Source organism: Notolepis coatsorum (assembly GCF_963971535.1).
Source record: "Notolepis coatsorum genome assembly, chromosome: 9".
In the NCBI taxonomy this organism is placed as follows: domain Eukaryota; kingdom Metazoa; phylum Chordata; class Actinopteri; order Aulopiformes; family Paralepididae; genus Notolepis; species Notolepis coatsorum.
Window position 1 is genome coordinate 132954426 of NC_140173.1, and position 14997 is coordinate 132969422.

The 14997-nt window shown below is 42.8% G+C and overlaps 1 protein-coding gene across 1 annotated transcript in view; it reads right to left on the reverse strand.

Moving 5' to 3' along the window:
• Positions 1 to 14997, reverse strand: part of arid5b (AT-rich interaction domain 5B) — a gene marked incomplete at its 5' end in the record, with an annotated part of 176828 nt that overhangs the window by 150586 nt on the left and 11245 nt on the right. Inside the window, 3 exon segments of the mRNA XM_084321299.1 lie at positions 1534 to 1686; positions 1689 to 1725; positions 1727 to 1774. Coding sequence (XP_084177425.1) covers positions 1534 to 1686; positions 1689 to 1725; positions 1727 to 1774 — 238 coding nt within the window.

Consider the following 14997-nt stretch of genomic DNA (forward strand, 5'->3'; position numbering starts at 1 on the left):
ATCTTCTGAACCAGAAATGCCATGAAAATAGGGTATTATACAGGTAGAACAGGTAGCCAAATGGTCAAATAGGTGTTCCAGCCTTGCTTATAATTGATTTTTTTTTTATTTTATTTTAACCTTTATTTATCCAGGCAAGCAATTAAGAACAAATTCTTATATACAAAAGCAGCCTGTCCAAAAAAGCAAAAAAAAAACATAAAGCCCAGCTTGATATGGTTGATGAAAAATGATATTAGGCCGCTGAGCAATACTATACTTGGTGGTAACCCATGTGGTACCAAGGTCCAGCTCGCTGGTCCCTACTAGCCAGTAGGGATGTGTCATACAAACCGAAGAATCGTTTGCAGGGATCAAAAATCTACTTTTGTAATGCAGGCTACTGGCTCCAATAACGTCCCGAACCGCGTTGACTGAAAAACCATTTTCAATATCAGCCACTAGGAGGCGGTATTGCCAAAACAACACCTCCACTTGAGCTTGGAGCGCTGTTCCTTGCCTGACCTCTGGCCTGCATGCACTGTTGTTATTATTCTTCCTTGGCTCAGTAGCTGGCTGTAACGTAGCATTATCTCTGTGGGCAAACTTCAAGAACATTTTATGAAACTCTTGTCTAGTGTGGGATATGTGGACCTTGTTCTACCGTGGCACCATGTCCACAAATATGACTCGTAAATAAAAAAAAACATTAGTTTATGCCAACAAGTGAGGATGACGGACCTAGCTAGTCAAATTAGTCTAGCATGTTGAGCGTAAGTTGCGTGTCATCTGTTCTAGCCTTTGTGAATGTGGTGGGCACACACCTACTATTAGGGTTATTCATTCAGACCACCCACCAACTAACCAACCATGAAAAAGTCAAGTTGTGCACATCCCTATTAGCCAGGTTGCTACGGTAACTTATGGTAGCAAGCTAACATCTTTCTGCCTTTCTCCTGGATTTCACTTACACAAAAACACATGTTCGCTATCAATAACAATATCAGGGAAGGCGTTCTTTACTGCGACTATGAGCACAAGCCGCATCACCGTCGTGCCGACCTCTAACAACCCTAACACAAATGTGGAAACCCCTGTTAACTTCTTCCATATCTTTCATGACATAACGGGACGGCAACGACGTGTTGTAACAAATCAAAATGTAGCATTGAGGGCTGCGGACCCAACACGGTGTGAGCACATGATTAGAAGAAGCATCAGGAGCATCAGAAACAAGCAACAACAATGCAGTCATGTTGTCAACGATGGCTCAGAACTCACTACCAAAAATTACACACAATATGTTGTAGTTGTCCATAAGTTACATAGAAAAAAGTAAATAGGCTATAATCTCAATCATAATATCAATTCCATATAATATCAATCACCCTTCACAGCCAATCAAAATGCTACTGGTGGGATCCAGTGCCCTGGTTGCATCACATTGGACAGTCAAACCTCAAATCAGTCCGGTGTGTGACGTCGAGCAGACTACCGTCTGTGCCTGTAATCGTTGGAAAAGCACGTCTCCTTTCTCTCCATATTGTAGCTTACCTAGTTGTGCTCTTTTCCCTCTGGATTGTCTCGGAAGTTGAGGTCCGCTGGTCAGGGTGCTCTCCCGGTACCGATGGAGAGCCACTCCGTACGACCCGTTGGTCCCCAGCTCCCGGAGCACGGAGGGTTTGAGGGGCTCGGCCCGCAGCCCGTGGCCCATCCTGAGTGGTCCGGGGCAGTCCACTTCACTAGGTTCGTCGAGGCGCACGATCACCTTCTCCGACACGGCGATCACCTCGTGTGCTGTAAGAGGAGCGGAGGGGGTTACAGTAGCAGTCAGAATCAGGATCAAATCAAGAGTCTGGATGAGAATTTAAATCAGAGCCAACACAGAACCACACTGGAAATGTAATGTAAGCAGCGTGTTTTACCAAAGCTAGGGCCATCCAATAGACAATGAATGGGGCTCTCGCCTTTATGAGGCCATACAATGTTTGTGCGAGCTCTTATACCCAAATGAGCTACTATATTCTAGCATTGTTAGAAGGTCTGAACCAGATTTAAAACCGAATTTGTTGTAAGGACTCACACAAACATTTTATAGTTTCATAAAGTCCCAAAAGAGCCCCATTCATTGTCTATGGAGCAGCCCCAGATTTTACATCGAAGTTACATCACCGATTGGAGGGTTCTGTAAGGACTCACACAAACATTTTATAGTTTCATAAAGTCCCAAAAGAGCCCCATTCATTGTCTATGGAGCAGCCCCAGATTTTACATCGAAGTTACATCACCGATTGGAGGGTCCTGTCTCTGGTTTCAAGCTTTAGGAGAGAGTGGTGTGTGTTCACAATTACTGACTAAATTGTCCTGGGGCACAGGAAGAACATATTATGTGAATTCTTCAAATGTGTGACATTCTCCTTTAATGCTTTGCAAGATGCAATGCTTTGCAAATTAAATAAAATGCATACTGTTCTCTAGAGCAGGGGTTCCCAAAGTTTTCAGGCCGCGACCCCCGAAATAACGGTGTCAGAGAGCCGCAACCCCCACTATTATAGGAGATTAAAAAAAAATTAAGAACACATTTTTTATTTTATATTTTTTTATAAATGGAAATGTATGGTTGAAACATGCAAACGTTCAAACGCACACACACTAATAAGCATTGGAGGCTTTTAACCAGGGCCAGACTGGGGAAATCATTCAGGCCAGGAAATATAGCCCCAGTCAGGCCACTTTTTAAGCGGGGGGTCTGGGGGTCCCCCACCAGGAAATGTTTTGTTACAAAGACTTCATTTCCTGCATTCTGGTGCAGGAATCTTTTTATTTGTAGGCTACCCTTTAAATGCCAGTGTTTGTGATGGCATCACAAATTATTGTTAAAAAACAGGCTAGCATATGGGCAAGGCGCTCGCCACGAATGCGGAGACGCTGGCTCACCTGTTCGAGCCCAGCGCTCCACATTGCTTTCAGTTTAGCTGGTCGTTCATACTAATACACATTGGCCGTATTAGGGGGTGGGAAACTGATGGGTGGGGATCGGGCGTTGTGGACAGCGACTCCTACAGGTCGGTTGGTGCGCCTGCGCAGTAGAATCAGGAAGTGTCGGGGGCAGCGTGAGCCTCCCACGCGTTACTCCTCGCCACTGAGAGATCGAGCTGCGCAGGTGAAAAGATGCGACTGCTGTTACCTCAAGTACCGGAGGGGACTTGTGCTATGTATGACTTAGTCCACATTGCAGCCGGCTTGTGGGAGGCAAGAAACAGCGTTCGTGACAGGGGAGGGTTGAATTGGATGATACGAAATTGGGATGGGAGAAAAATATAGAAAATGGGAGAAAAAGTGGATAAAAAAAAAAAAAAAAACAGGCTAGCATATATGATTAGCAACAACACTGATTTTGATGGATTTTCTGTTTTTTTGTAATGTCAGATTGAAAATAATACAATCTTTTATTCAACTTCAGCCCTGATCATAACACCACATATTAATTTTATAATTCTAACCCTTTAAATGCCAGTGTGTGTGATGGCATATATTTGCAATATATATCAAATGCAAAGTAGATTTTTCTGGGGGGGGGGGGTTATTACAGGCTAGCATGTGTCAATAATTAGCAACAACACTGATTTTGATGGATCTTTCGTTTTTTGTAAGGGTCCCGCCTCCACCAATCACATGCGGCTCCCTTTGTGTGTGTGTGTGAGCAAGAGAGAGAGAGAGAGAGAGAGATAGTTCTCCAACTTGTGTGAGTTGCAGTGATCTCCTGGTTGTTCCCCACCTAGGTTATCTAACTATTGCGCCGCTGCAACTAGAAACACTGGCCTGGCCTGCTTCTAAGTTCAGTGGCCTGACTGCATAAAAAAAAAAAAGAAAAAAAGTTTTTTTGGAAATGTTTTTTTTTTCTTTTCTTTTTTGGAAATCATCTGGCGACCCCCCCCCCCCGCGGCAGCTCGCGACCCCCACTTTGGGAACCACAGCTCTAGAGCCTAGAGATAGTGTTTTACAATCATTTGTATATATCCACCATGAATGTGTCTGACATTGACAGTGTTACAGCATATAAATACCTTGGCATCTAACTTGATGAGGAATTTACATTTAAATAGCATTATAGACAATCTCAGTAGCCTGTGGCAGAAGAGTGGCTTCTTATACAGAAACAGAACCAGCTTCCCAATGATAAGTAGGAAGATGATTGTTGAAGCCGTTTTGAATTATGACATGCTGCTGCTTCCACTCTAAAGCCTTTAGACCCAGTATATCATTCTGCCCTCAGATTTATGACCAGTAATAAATTATGACAGTTATGGTATGGTACTCATCATTGCATCCTGTATGATAAGATTGGTTGGTCATCATCTTACGCTGTCAACTTATGCCTATGTTCCCTGAGTCTGTTTTGAATGTGGAAAGTAGGCTTTTATTTTCTGTGCCCAAACACATGGAACAATCTTCAACACACCCTAAATATTGATATCCTCATATTATAACCTTTGGACAGTTTAGAACTAAAAAAAACACAGGTCTGTTTTAGAATGTTTATGATCATTACCAATGTAACCCTTTACAGCCACAAGATCATGGTTTAGGTTCAGTACTCAGACTCTAAAGTTCAGGCAAAAAAGAAATACAAATCTATCCAATAAATCAGTAATAGAAATTAGAAACTAAGCCAATAGCAGGCCATACCGCTATCACAGATTGGGCCTTTCAACCCAATGGACTGGAAACAGATGTTCCTGTTTAAATATGACTCAAAAGAACACAGGAGTAGCATAAAAAAGTGTGCCCACTCTAGGGCTGGGTATTTCGAGAAACAAGTAGTCGAGTACTCAGGGGGAAAAATAAAATATCTTCAACAGCAAAGGCATGGCAACCACGTGAATTCAATCGTAACTAAAAAATAATTAATGTGACAGGCGGCTGGGTGGTACAGCGTCGTCACCAACGCATGAGACACCGGTATCGAATCCGGCTGTCGGCGTTGCCTCCGGCTTGGGCCGGCCGTCATACTAACTCAATTGGCAGAGTTAGCGGGTGGGAAGTCGATGGGTGGTAATCTGGACGTTGTAAACAGCGACTCCTACAGGTCGGTTGGGGCGCCTGCACAGCAGAGACAGGAAAATGGCGGGGGCAGTGTGAGCCTCCTACACGTTACTCCTCGCCAAATGAGAGTCTGCGCTGGCAGGTGAAAAGTTGCGACTGGCTGCCTACACATGTATCGGAGGGGACACGTGATGCAAGGCTTCTATCCTCCCTACAACCGGCCAGTGAGCAACGTTCAAGACAGGGGAGGGGAGAATTGGCACGGCTAAATTGGGATGGGAGAAAAATAGAAAAAGAGGAGAAAAAGTGGATACAAAAATAATAATAATTAATGTGACAGATTTGTCAAACCTGTGAAACAATAGATTTTCTTCCTGTTCCATTTCAGACAAAACTAAGGCCTCTTGCTAATTTCAGGCCCAGTAGGTGGTAATAAAATGTAGTAGACGCTCACTCGCACCTATCCCTAGCCCAATCTACGCGTTACTGCGTATGTTTTGGGATCTATTTTCAAAAGAACATAAAGCTATCCAGCGTGCGCCCTGCAGCCGACACCTGGGGAACCACTGTCAAAAGCCTCGCAGAGGCAGCACTTAAACAGACGCGTCTGAGAGTATCACATTTTACAAATATAATAATATAATATGTAGAAAAGAAAAGTCTGTCCAGAATGTTGTGTTTTTCTCTTTTTAGTTAAAGCACAATGTGATATAATGAAGGGACTTGACGTCGGTAATGAAAGCAGAAGTGAAATGGTTTTGAAAAGGAAACATGATTCATACCCCCTTACTTCAATCTACAGTGTACAGAGGAAGTCTGAGTACTGTAGTAACATGGCCTGAAATGTTAAGCAATTTCTTTGTTACCCCCTGATGCAATTCAGCCCCAATGACACAAGTTGACAGTTACATTTTATGGAAGAGAGAAAAACAGGAAAGAGAAAAAAAGAAAAAAGTTATTTGAATTGCATTTACACCTTCCTTTTCACTTTGACAGAACAGAGAGAGAGAGAGAGAGAGAGAGAGAGAGAGAGAGAGAGAGAGAGAGAGAGAGAGAGAGAGAGAGAGAGAGAGCAGAGATCCTTGATAAGAGCACCACTTTGCATACATAGATTCCAACACAAAACACCTAAAAATAAACACATTCTAAACACCTTGATCTAGTGCAAGAAAATTCGCAGGCACAAAATAAAGTCAGAGGGGGTGAGAATACTGTTTTGAGCAATTACAGTTTAATGTCAACACTGAGGTCAGACCGTGGCGGACGGGTTCGAGGCGACCGCAAAAACAACAAGTCTGTTCAATTTGCTCCCTCGTTAACTTTTGTTCCTTTCCCAGTACCTATACCCCTCCCCCCGACCCACCCACCCACCCACCCCAAGGTTGAATCAATCCTTTTAAACTGTGACCTGAAAATAACGTTCACGTTCGGGGGGAAACTCCCGACGTGATGAGAGAGAGAGAGAGCGAGCGAGCGGGGCGACTCCCGGCAGCGACGACAACGACAGAGAATGTTTAAAATGAAATGTGTTTCCATTCCAAGGGACTAATGGTTGAAGTGCTTGTTATACCAGCCAACTGTAGTGGAGTGGTTTCCGCTTGGAGGAGGGGGGGGGGGGGGGGCTATTACGGAAGCAAGAGGGGGGAATCTGGAGGACAGATGTGTGTGTGTGTGTGTGTGTGTGTGTGTGTGTGTGTGTGTGTGTGTGTGTGTGTGTGTGTGTGTGTGTGTGTGTGTGTGTGTGTGTGCGTGCGTGTGTGTGTGCGTGTGTGTGTGTGTGTGTGTGCGTGTGTGCGTGCGTGTGTGTGTGAGAGAGCGTGTGGGGGAAAGGTTATTGAGTGTGTGTGTGTGTGCGTGTGTGCGTGCGTGCGTGTGTGTGTGTGTGCGTGTGTGCGTGCGTGCGTGTGTGTGTGAGAGAGCGTGGGGGGGAAAGGCACACTCAGTGGTCTCTGCACCATTTACATTGCTTCTTTAAAGTTTGCTAATCATCTGTCTGTCACTCTGTAGACATCTATCTCTCTCTCTGTCGCTCTCTTTATCTCATGACTGGCCTGGAGATATGGAATTTGCCATATCTCTCTCTCTCTTTTCCCCACGGCACACGTATAGGACCACCGCCGTGGGCTATGCATGGCAAATTGGGATCACTCACTCGCCCGCCCACTCACTTGCTCGCTCGCTCACTCACTCACAGACGATCTGGCAGGTGACGTTTTTTTTTTGCCGGACGCATGCGCAGGTGGCGTTGCGGGTCTGCACCGTTTCCAGCTTGTTTTCCTTTCTAGCGTATATCGCTATGTCTCTCCCTTTCTATCCGTCTCTTGCTCTTTGAAATGTATCTCTAACCATCTATCTCTCTCTCTCTCTCTCTCTCTCTCTCTCTCTCTCTCTCTCTCTCTCTCTCTCTCTCTCTCTCTCTCTCTCTCTCATACACACACACACACACACACACACACACAACAACGCACACAAACAAACATCAGGCGCTCACATTTACTTTTCAGATCTTCTCAAAGTATATTTACCCAAATTCAATCCACTCGTCATCATTATCTGCGGAGCTGTGGGCATATCGAGTCCTCACAGCGGTCGGAGACAGTATTTCCCTATAAAGGAGAAGCCTGCGAGGGGTAGCTTGATATAGCTGTGCCTCCCGCGCTAAGTAGAAACATCAAACATGGCTTTTGGGTCTTCATATAATGAGCTGTCTTGCAGCTGTCAAGTGATGGCGTGTGGTTGTAACTGGCTTTTCCACGCAATGAAAAACTCACTGCTGTTTCTGTTTTTTTTTTTCCCCCTTCAGAAAAAAAGGAGGCCATTTGAATAATGTAAAGCAACATAAGAGTGCATTCGCCCAGCAGCCAAAAAAAAAACCCACATTAGATCAACTCTGAGATTCCGAGCCTATACTGTACTTGGATGCAATCTATCGGCTTCGCTAAACAACATGGGCATTTCTAACGTGGAATAGCCTATATTTCCAGGTCTAGATCAGATTAGGCCTGGGGGGTATACAGAATATGAAGGTATATACAGTGAGCCTACCATCATGGATCCATATATGTATGGATTTTTGCTATAGGCCTACCGCCGTTGTCCACACTACATACATATCATACAACAAGTTAATAATAAAAAGGAAATATATGAAATATACCATTTGGAATAGCACCATTACAATTGTATTACAAGATAAAGACATAAAAAAAATATGTCATATCACATTGTAGTTTGTACTGGAAAACGAAATACCATCAGATACCGTTATATCGTGTATATATAGGAAAAACACTGATACATGATACTTGCCAATCCCTAAGTCACATCTAAATAAGAATACATGGAATATTCTCTAGCCTGTTTCAAATAGCAAACAAAGAACCTTGATAGCGCCACAAAAGCGGCCTCCAAAGACCTGGGAAAAGCTTCAAAAACATATTTCTGGAACAGCCACAGCCCTTTTCCTCTATAATATCAATCACTCGAATGACACAGTGCATTGTGTTAATGTCAACGGATCCTGTTTGGGGAACTTGTTCAGCACAAGAGCTCCCACACAACAGGTGAGGGCAATTCAGCAGCTGACAACACACTCCACAATATAATCAGTCTATGAAGCAAGCCACACATCTAAAATAAAACAGGCTATATCCACCAGCTTAGCTGCAAAACTGTTCACCGCCCAACACTGGTGTTGACCATACGGGCGCACCACGACAAGAGTACAAGAGATGTTAGCCATGAAGTCACTATTCCTGATCAACATAGCAATCAGATAAATGTGAAATTACAGTATAAACGATTAAAAACCTGTTCTGGAAAACATACAGTGGGGATTGAGGAAAAGACCTTACTGAATTATTACACCTGTGAATTGTACTCACTCCTGTCCGTTTGTGTATTCTGGATGTCTGTCCATGGCTTAAGAGACCAGTCACAGCTGTAGAGGTAGAATTGGATGTGGCAAATGATTAGATGTGCCGTTGTGGTTTATAAACGGAGATGTGAGCCAGTGGTTGAGTGAGTGAGTGGTTGAGTACAGTGCACACAGCGAGTGCAGGCATCTCTGTGAGTGCCTTTCAAGATTCAAGATTCAAGAGTTTATTCATCACATACATACCAGGGCATACAGTGAAATGCGGTTGGCCATGCCCGCTACGATTGTGCAATAAAACAATAGTATTAGTAATAATAATAAAAAGATAACTAGAATAGACATGGTAAATAGACATGTTAATAAATCGCTTAAAGGCACTGGATCCTATGTACATTCCTATACAATGTGCTATACTTGCTGTTACTAACTAACTATACTATACAACAATCACAAGAAGTTATTTTCTTAACTCATTCAGCGCCAGCGGTTGAGCGTCATACCCGAGTATAGTCGGGTTTTCATTGTTTTTTCTTTTATTCGATTTTTTTATTCTATGCAATGTCACGGACCTCTGTGTTACTTAGCCCCTTTCGTGACTACGATGTGCAAGCCAGGGGCTTTTGAATACGCAGTCACTTATAGCTCCGTAGTAGCCAGGTTAATTTGGACCACCAAGCACTGCTTAAAAGCTTTTATCGGATATAAATTTCAAAGGTACCCAGCATTCAATTAGGGTTTCACACACACCCGCTTTGGGGTTTGAAAGCTCGGCGTTGCTAATAAACATTTATTTTAATTTTTTTATAAAACGAGTCTGAGGACGCCAAAGTGCAATACCGGCCGCATCCAGCTAGACGGCGGTATTGAGTACCCTTTGAAACCTTGTATCTTGGCCTGTGCGTTGATCTAATGCAGGGGTTCCCAAACTTTTCAGGCCGTGACCCCCAAATAACGGTGTCAGAGAGCCGTGACCCCCACTATTATAGGAGACTTTTTTTTTCTTTTTTTTTTAATTATACTTTTCTTTTTGGGATTTTTTTTTAATAAATGAAAATGTATGGTTGAAACATGCAAACGTTCAAACGCACACACACTAATAAGCATTGGAGGCTTTTAACCAGGGCCGGACTGGGGAAATCATTCAGGCCAGGAAATATAGTGCAAAATATAGCCCCAGTCAGGCCACTTTTTAAGCACTTTTTTGTTACAAAGACTTCATTTCCTGCATTCTGGTGCAGGATTTTTTTAATTTGTACCCTTTAAATGCTAGTGTTTGTGATGGTATCACAAATTATTGTTAAAAAACAGGCTAGCATATATGATTAGCAACAACACTGATTTTGATGGATTTTCTGTTTTTTTGTAATGTCAGATTGAAAATAATACAATATTTTATTCAACTTCAGCCATGATCATAACACCACATATTCATTTTATAATTCTAACCCTTTAAATGCCAGTGTGTGGGATGGCATATATTTGCAATATATCAAATGCAAAGTAGATTTGTCTGGGGGGGGATTATTACAGGCTAGCATGTGTCAATGATTAGCAACAACAGTTTTTTGTAAGGGTCCCACCTCCACCAATCACATGCGGCTCCCTTTGTGTGTGTGTGTGAGAGCAAGAGAGAGAGAGAGAGAGATAGTTCTCCAACTTGTGTGAGTTGCAGTGATCTCCTGGTTGTTCCCCACCTAGGGTATCTAACTATTGCGCTGCTGCAACACTGGCCTGGCCTGCTTCTAAATTCAGTGGCCTGACTGCATAAAAATAAAAAATAAATCATTTTTTTTGGAATATTTTTTTATATATTTTTGTAATCATCTGGCGACACGATGGACATCAATACTTGGAATCGTGATCAGATAATTGGAATATTCTTTTTGGGGTACATCCTAGTCAAGGTAAGGGCTATATGATATTAATCTTACATTGATCCAAGCATGTCTTCACCTCGATCCGAATGTGTGTCTGTAACGTTAGTCCACAACGTATGCCGTTGGTGGCGATCAAAGCATCAAAAAACGACCCCCCCCCCCCCCCCCCCTTTCATGCATTCATGATAAAACATAATACCTATGATATAGATTTGATTTGAGAATAATAGCGGGTCCAGGCAAGAAACGACAACGGTTATAGTACAATACGGCTATTCCTCAGCATTTCAGGAATGACCCCAGACCGATCCAGACCGACCACGGTATAACGCACGAATGTATGCTTGGAAAAATTATCTCTTTTTTGCATCTTGACCGGAAGAAAGTCACTGGCAAATGACCATAGTATTGTATCCAAAGCTATAATATAGAATATAGTTATAGCTCTACAAACAAGGTGACGGACTCCTATCGTTTAAAGCGTGTTTTTTTTTCAGTGTTTAGCATTGTTTTATAGTAATAGGGGTTAGTATCAATGGGTCTGTGTCTCTAATTACCATATTGGCGGATTCCTCTAATTCAGTTGAGACCATTTCCTCCTCTGATTTGACTCGCAGGGTGACGTAACAAGGAGCTGGTGGAGCTGATTGTGATCTGATTGGCTCTGTGGTTGTAGTCACCGCCCACAATTCGCATTGAATTCGATGTGTTCAATAGACTCACAGGAATTGTGTAAAGTTGCCCAAATAGTGCTAGGAATAGCAATGCATGACCTAGGGCTGGGCGATATGACCAAAAACGTTATCGCGATAAAATTATAAAATTATTTTCATATAACTCGATATCGATAATTATCGTCGATATAATGTCTGTCAAGTTTAATTAACTTTTTATGCCCGGCGCCGATGGACGGGCTATTAATAGACTTGTTTTTCTGCTGTGAATGTCTCGAGTTGATGTCGTCATCAGTCCGCGCACGTTAGCAGTTAGCCAGAGCGAGCAGTACTGTGTATCCCATGACAATGTACTAGTAAATATCCCTAAAATACTCTGTTCCGCCACAATACATTGCAACGACGTCCACCGTATACCACACACTACTATAACCGTGGCATCAGAATTCACGCCACACACATACTCGGCACGTAAATATATAAAAACAGCGCCGTGCAAGCTAGTTATCCTAGCCAGCTTCGTTTACAAGCGATGTATTCCATGACAATGTACTAGTAAATATCCCTAAAATACTCTGTTCCGCCACAATACATTGCAACGACGTCCACCGTATACCACACACTACTATAACCGTGGCATCAGAATTCACGCCACACACATACTCGGCACGTAAATATATTAAATAGCGCCGTGCAAGCTAAGTATCCTAGCAACCTTGAGTCCTGAGCTGTGGTGCGTAAGGACGTCATCACGTAACGTTGGTTGTTGTTAGTGAGTGTGCTGAGCCGAGGCTGAAAATCGATATATCGAAACTTTGCGACCACGTTTCATGTTTATTTCGAGGAAATAATTTATCGCGATATTTATCGTTATCGTTTTATCGCCCAGCCCTAGCATGACCCCTTTAAAGTGACCTTTTCTTGTGTGTTTAAAGTGACCTGTGGTGCGTTTGTGTGTGTGCGAGTGCAGAATGTTGTGTTGTGTTTGTATGTGTGTGTTCATGTGTGCTTGTGTGTGGAGAGATCAGTGTTCATTGTTCTGATGGCCTGAGGGAAGAAGCTGAGCCTTAGTCTCTCTGTTCTTGTTGCGTGTATACGGAGGCGCTTGCCTGACCGCAGCAACTTGAACAGGCTGTTATTCGGGTGGTGAGGGTCCTTCATTATTCTGCAGGCTGTGGATTTACACCTCCTATTGTATAAGTCCTGCAGGGGTGGTAGTGCAATACCCGTAGTCCATTCTGCTCAGCGCACCACTCTCTCTGTAGGGCCTTCCTATCCTGGGCCGTGCTGTTTCCAAACCAGGCAGTGATGTTCCCAGTCAGAATGCTCTCCGGAATAGAAGGAGTGGAGTATCTTCCCTTCCTTTGTGCTCAGTGAAACTTTCTTATGACAATAATAGTTGTATTCAAAGATTTTTCCAACTCAATATGCCAGTGTGACGATAAGAAGGCATACAGAACAGAGAAGGATACAGTCAGAATATAAAAATATATATTGTTGATGAAGCAATGCTGTGAAGTCATCATTCAACACTAGGGTGGAGTTTCCCAACAGTATTGTGAAGGGACTCTGGAATTTTTAAATCACTTATCAAGCCCCTTCCTTTGGTATTTCAAAATGTTTCCACACCCAGGTTTTCATTCCTAAGATACTGGTATTTACCTCCTTTTAGCATTTGTTGGCAGTGATAGTGCAAATCAATGGGAATTTGAAACCATTATTTTCAAAATCACATACAAGTAATTTAAAATCAGTTATATTACTTATTCATATCCTTTACCACAGCTATGGAAGTATAATGGAATAGCTTGTGACTGATATTAACAGTAATGGTGGTTTCACACCCCAGTGAATTGTTGCTAACATATTCTAACAGGAGGCTGGTATATTAATAACAAAACAGTTTAACAAAATAGACCTCTTAAGATGCAGACCCATCCCTTTGGTGCTATAAGGTTCCTTTATCAGGGTTCCTACACATTTTAGTCAAATTCCATGACATTCTGTGACTAATTGTATCATTTCCATGACTGATGTCGTCATACCAATGATGACTATGTTGCCTCGCAAGCCAGAGAAATTAACAACTTGCAAGACATGTTTCTGGCTTGTGAGGCAAGGTGTGCACAAGATTATGAACACATTTCCATTATGAACTCCCCCCCCCCCCCCCCCCCCCCCCCCAACATTGAAATAACCGGCAGACCAGCTTGGGAAGCCGAGAGGTCCACAGTGTAAAATGCAGCCTTATCCACACACACACCACTGTATTGTCAGCACGAGTTAGACTGCTGATATTTTAGCAGGTAGCTCCATACAGCCAACAGGCCACTTGATAATATAAGTCAAAGGTGCCTGAGCCCACTGGCAATGTGGTGACACTCCACAGTCCACACATCAGCCACATCCTGGGCCTGCTGTGTTTACATCCACCAACACTTCCCTAGTCTCTACGAGCGACGGATCTAGAATGCATCACAGGGGCACTCCTAATGAATTCTAATGCATTCATAATAATGACTTTAATTAAATGTCTTACGATGCATTGTGTTACCCTCATGTCACATATAGGATATGGTAATAAGGTGTGGGGGGGGGGGGGGGGGGGGGGGGCTGGGACTGGGATGGGGGAACTAACTGAACTGGCTATTTTATGATTCACATTACATTCACATGCAGGTTGACATATATCAGTGCATTAATCATACATTCACGCTGTACACCCCGTAACACTAATTCATGCCGACACTGTCGCAGTGTGATAACACTAAAAACATTAGTATGTGTATTTATTATTATTAGTGTGCAAATGGACTAACATGGACATAAAACAAGAGTACATAACTGTGTTCCAGCCTTCCAGGAACCCATGTTGGCTCCAACAATCTATCTCATTAAAACCAAACTCGCTGGAAACCCATTTCCCTCCATTGGATCATGCAAATACTGATGGATCTACTGTGTGCTGCGATGGTGTCTAAGACCATTAGAAGCTCTTATAGCAGGCCTATATAACATGTTGTGTCTCTTATTCAAGCAGATTCTAAACTGTAATGGAGTCTGGTTATTTATTAAGGAGATCATATCATCCGGGCTGCCCTCAATGTGCTCTTCCGATAATGAATAATGATTGATTCAGCATAAAATCAATCAAATCAAAGGATTCGTCAACTACTCAAAGGGCAACCCACACAGATATATTAGGTATGTTATTATCCACTCTTATAATATCTCATGTAGATATTTGTATCTTAAAGTTCTATTAAGTAAGACATTTGATTCGTTTTTTAATGAGAACCATGCAGACTCAAACCACGTTCAATTTTGTGGCATGAGAGCATTGTTTAAAAGTTGAGTGTAAACGGTCCTCTCTATTACAGATGTGACGACCGTCGTGACTCAAACACGCGGGTTGAGTCTACACCGTTCTCGCTGCACTGGCACGTTGCTATATAAATAGAATGGCTGGTTAAGCTAGCCCCCAAATAAGTAAAGAGTATTGTGGTAGCTTCACTTGAGTTGTGTCTGCTGACTGCTACTTAAT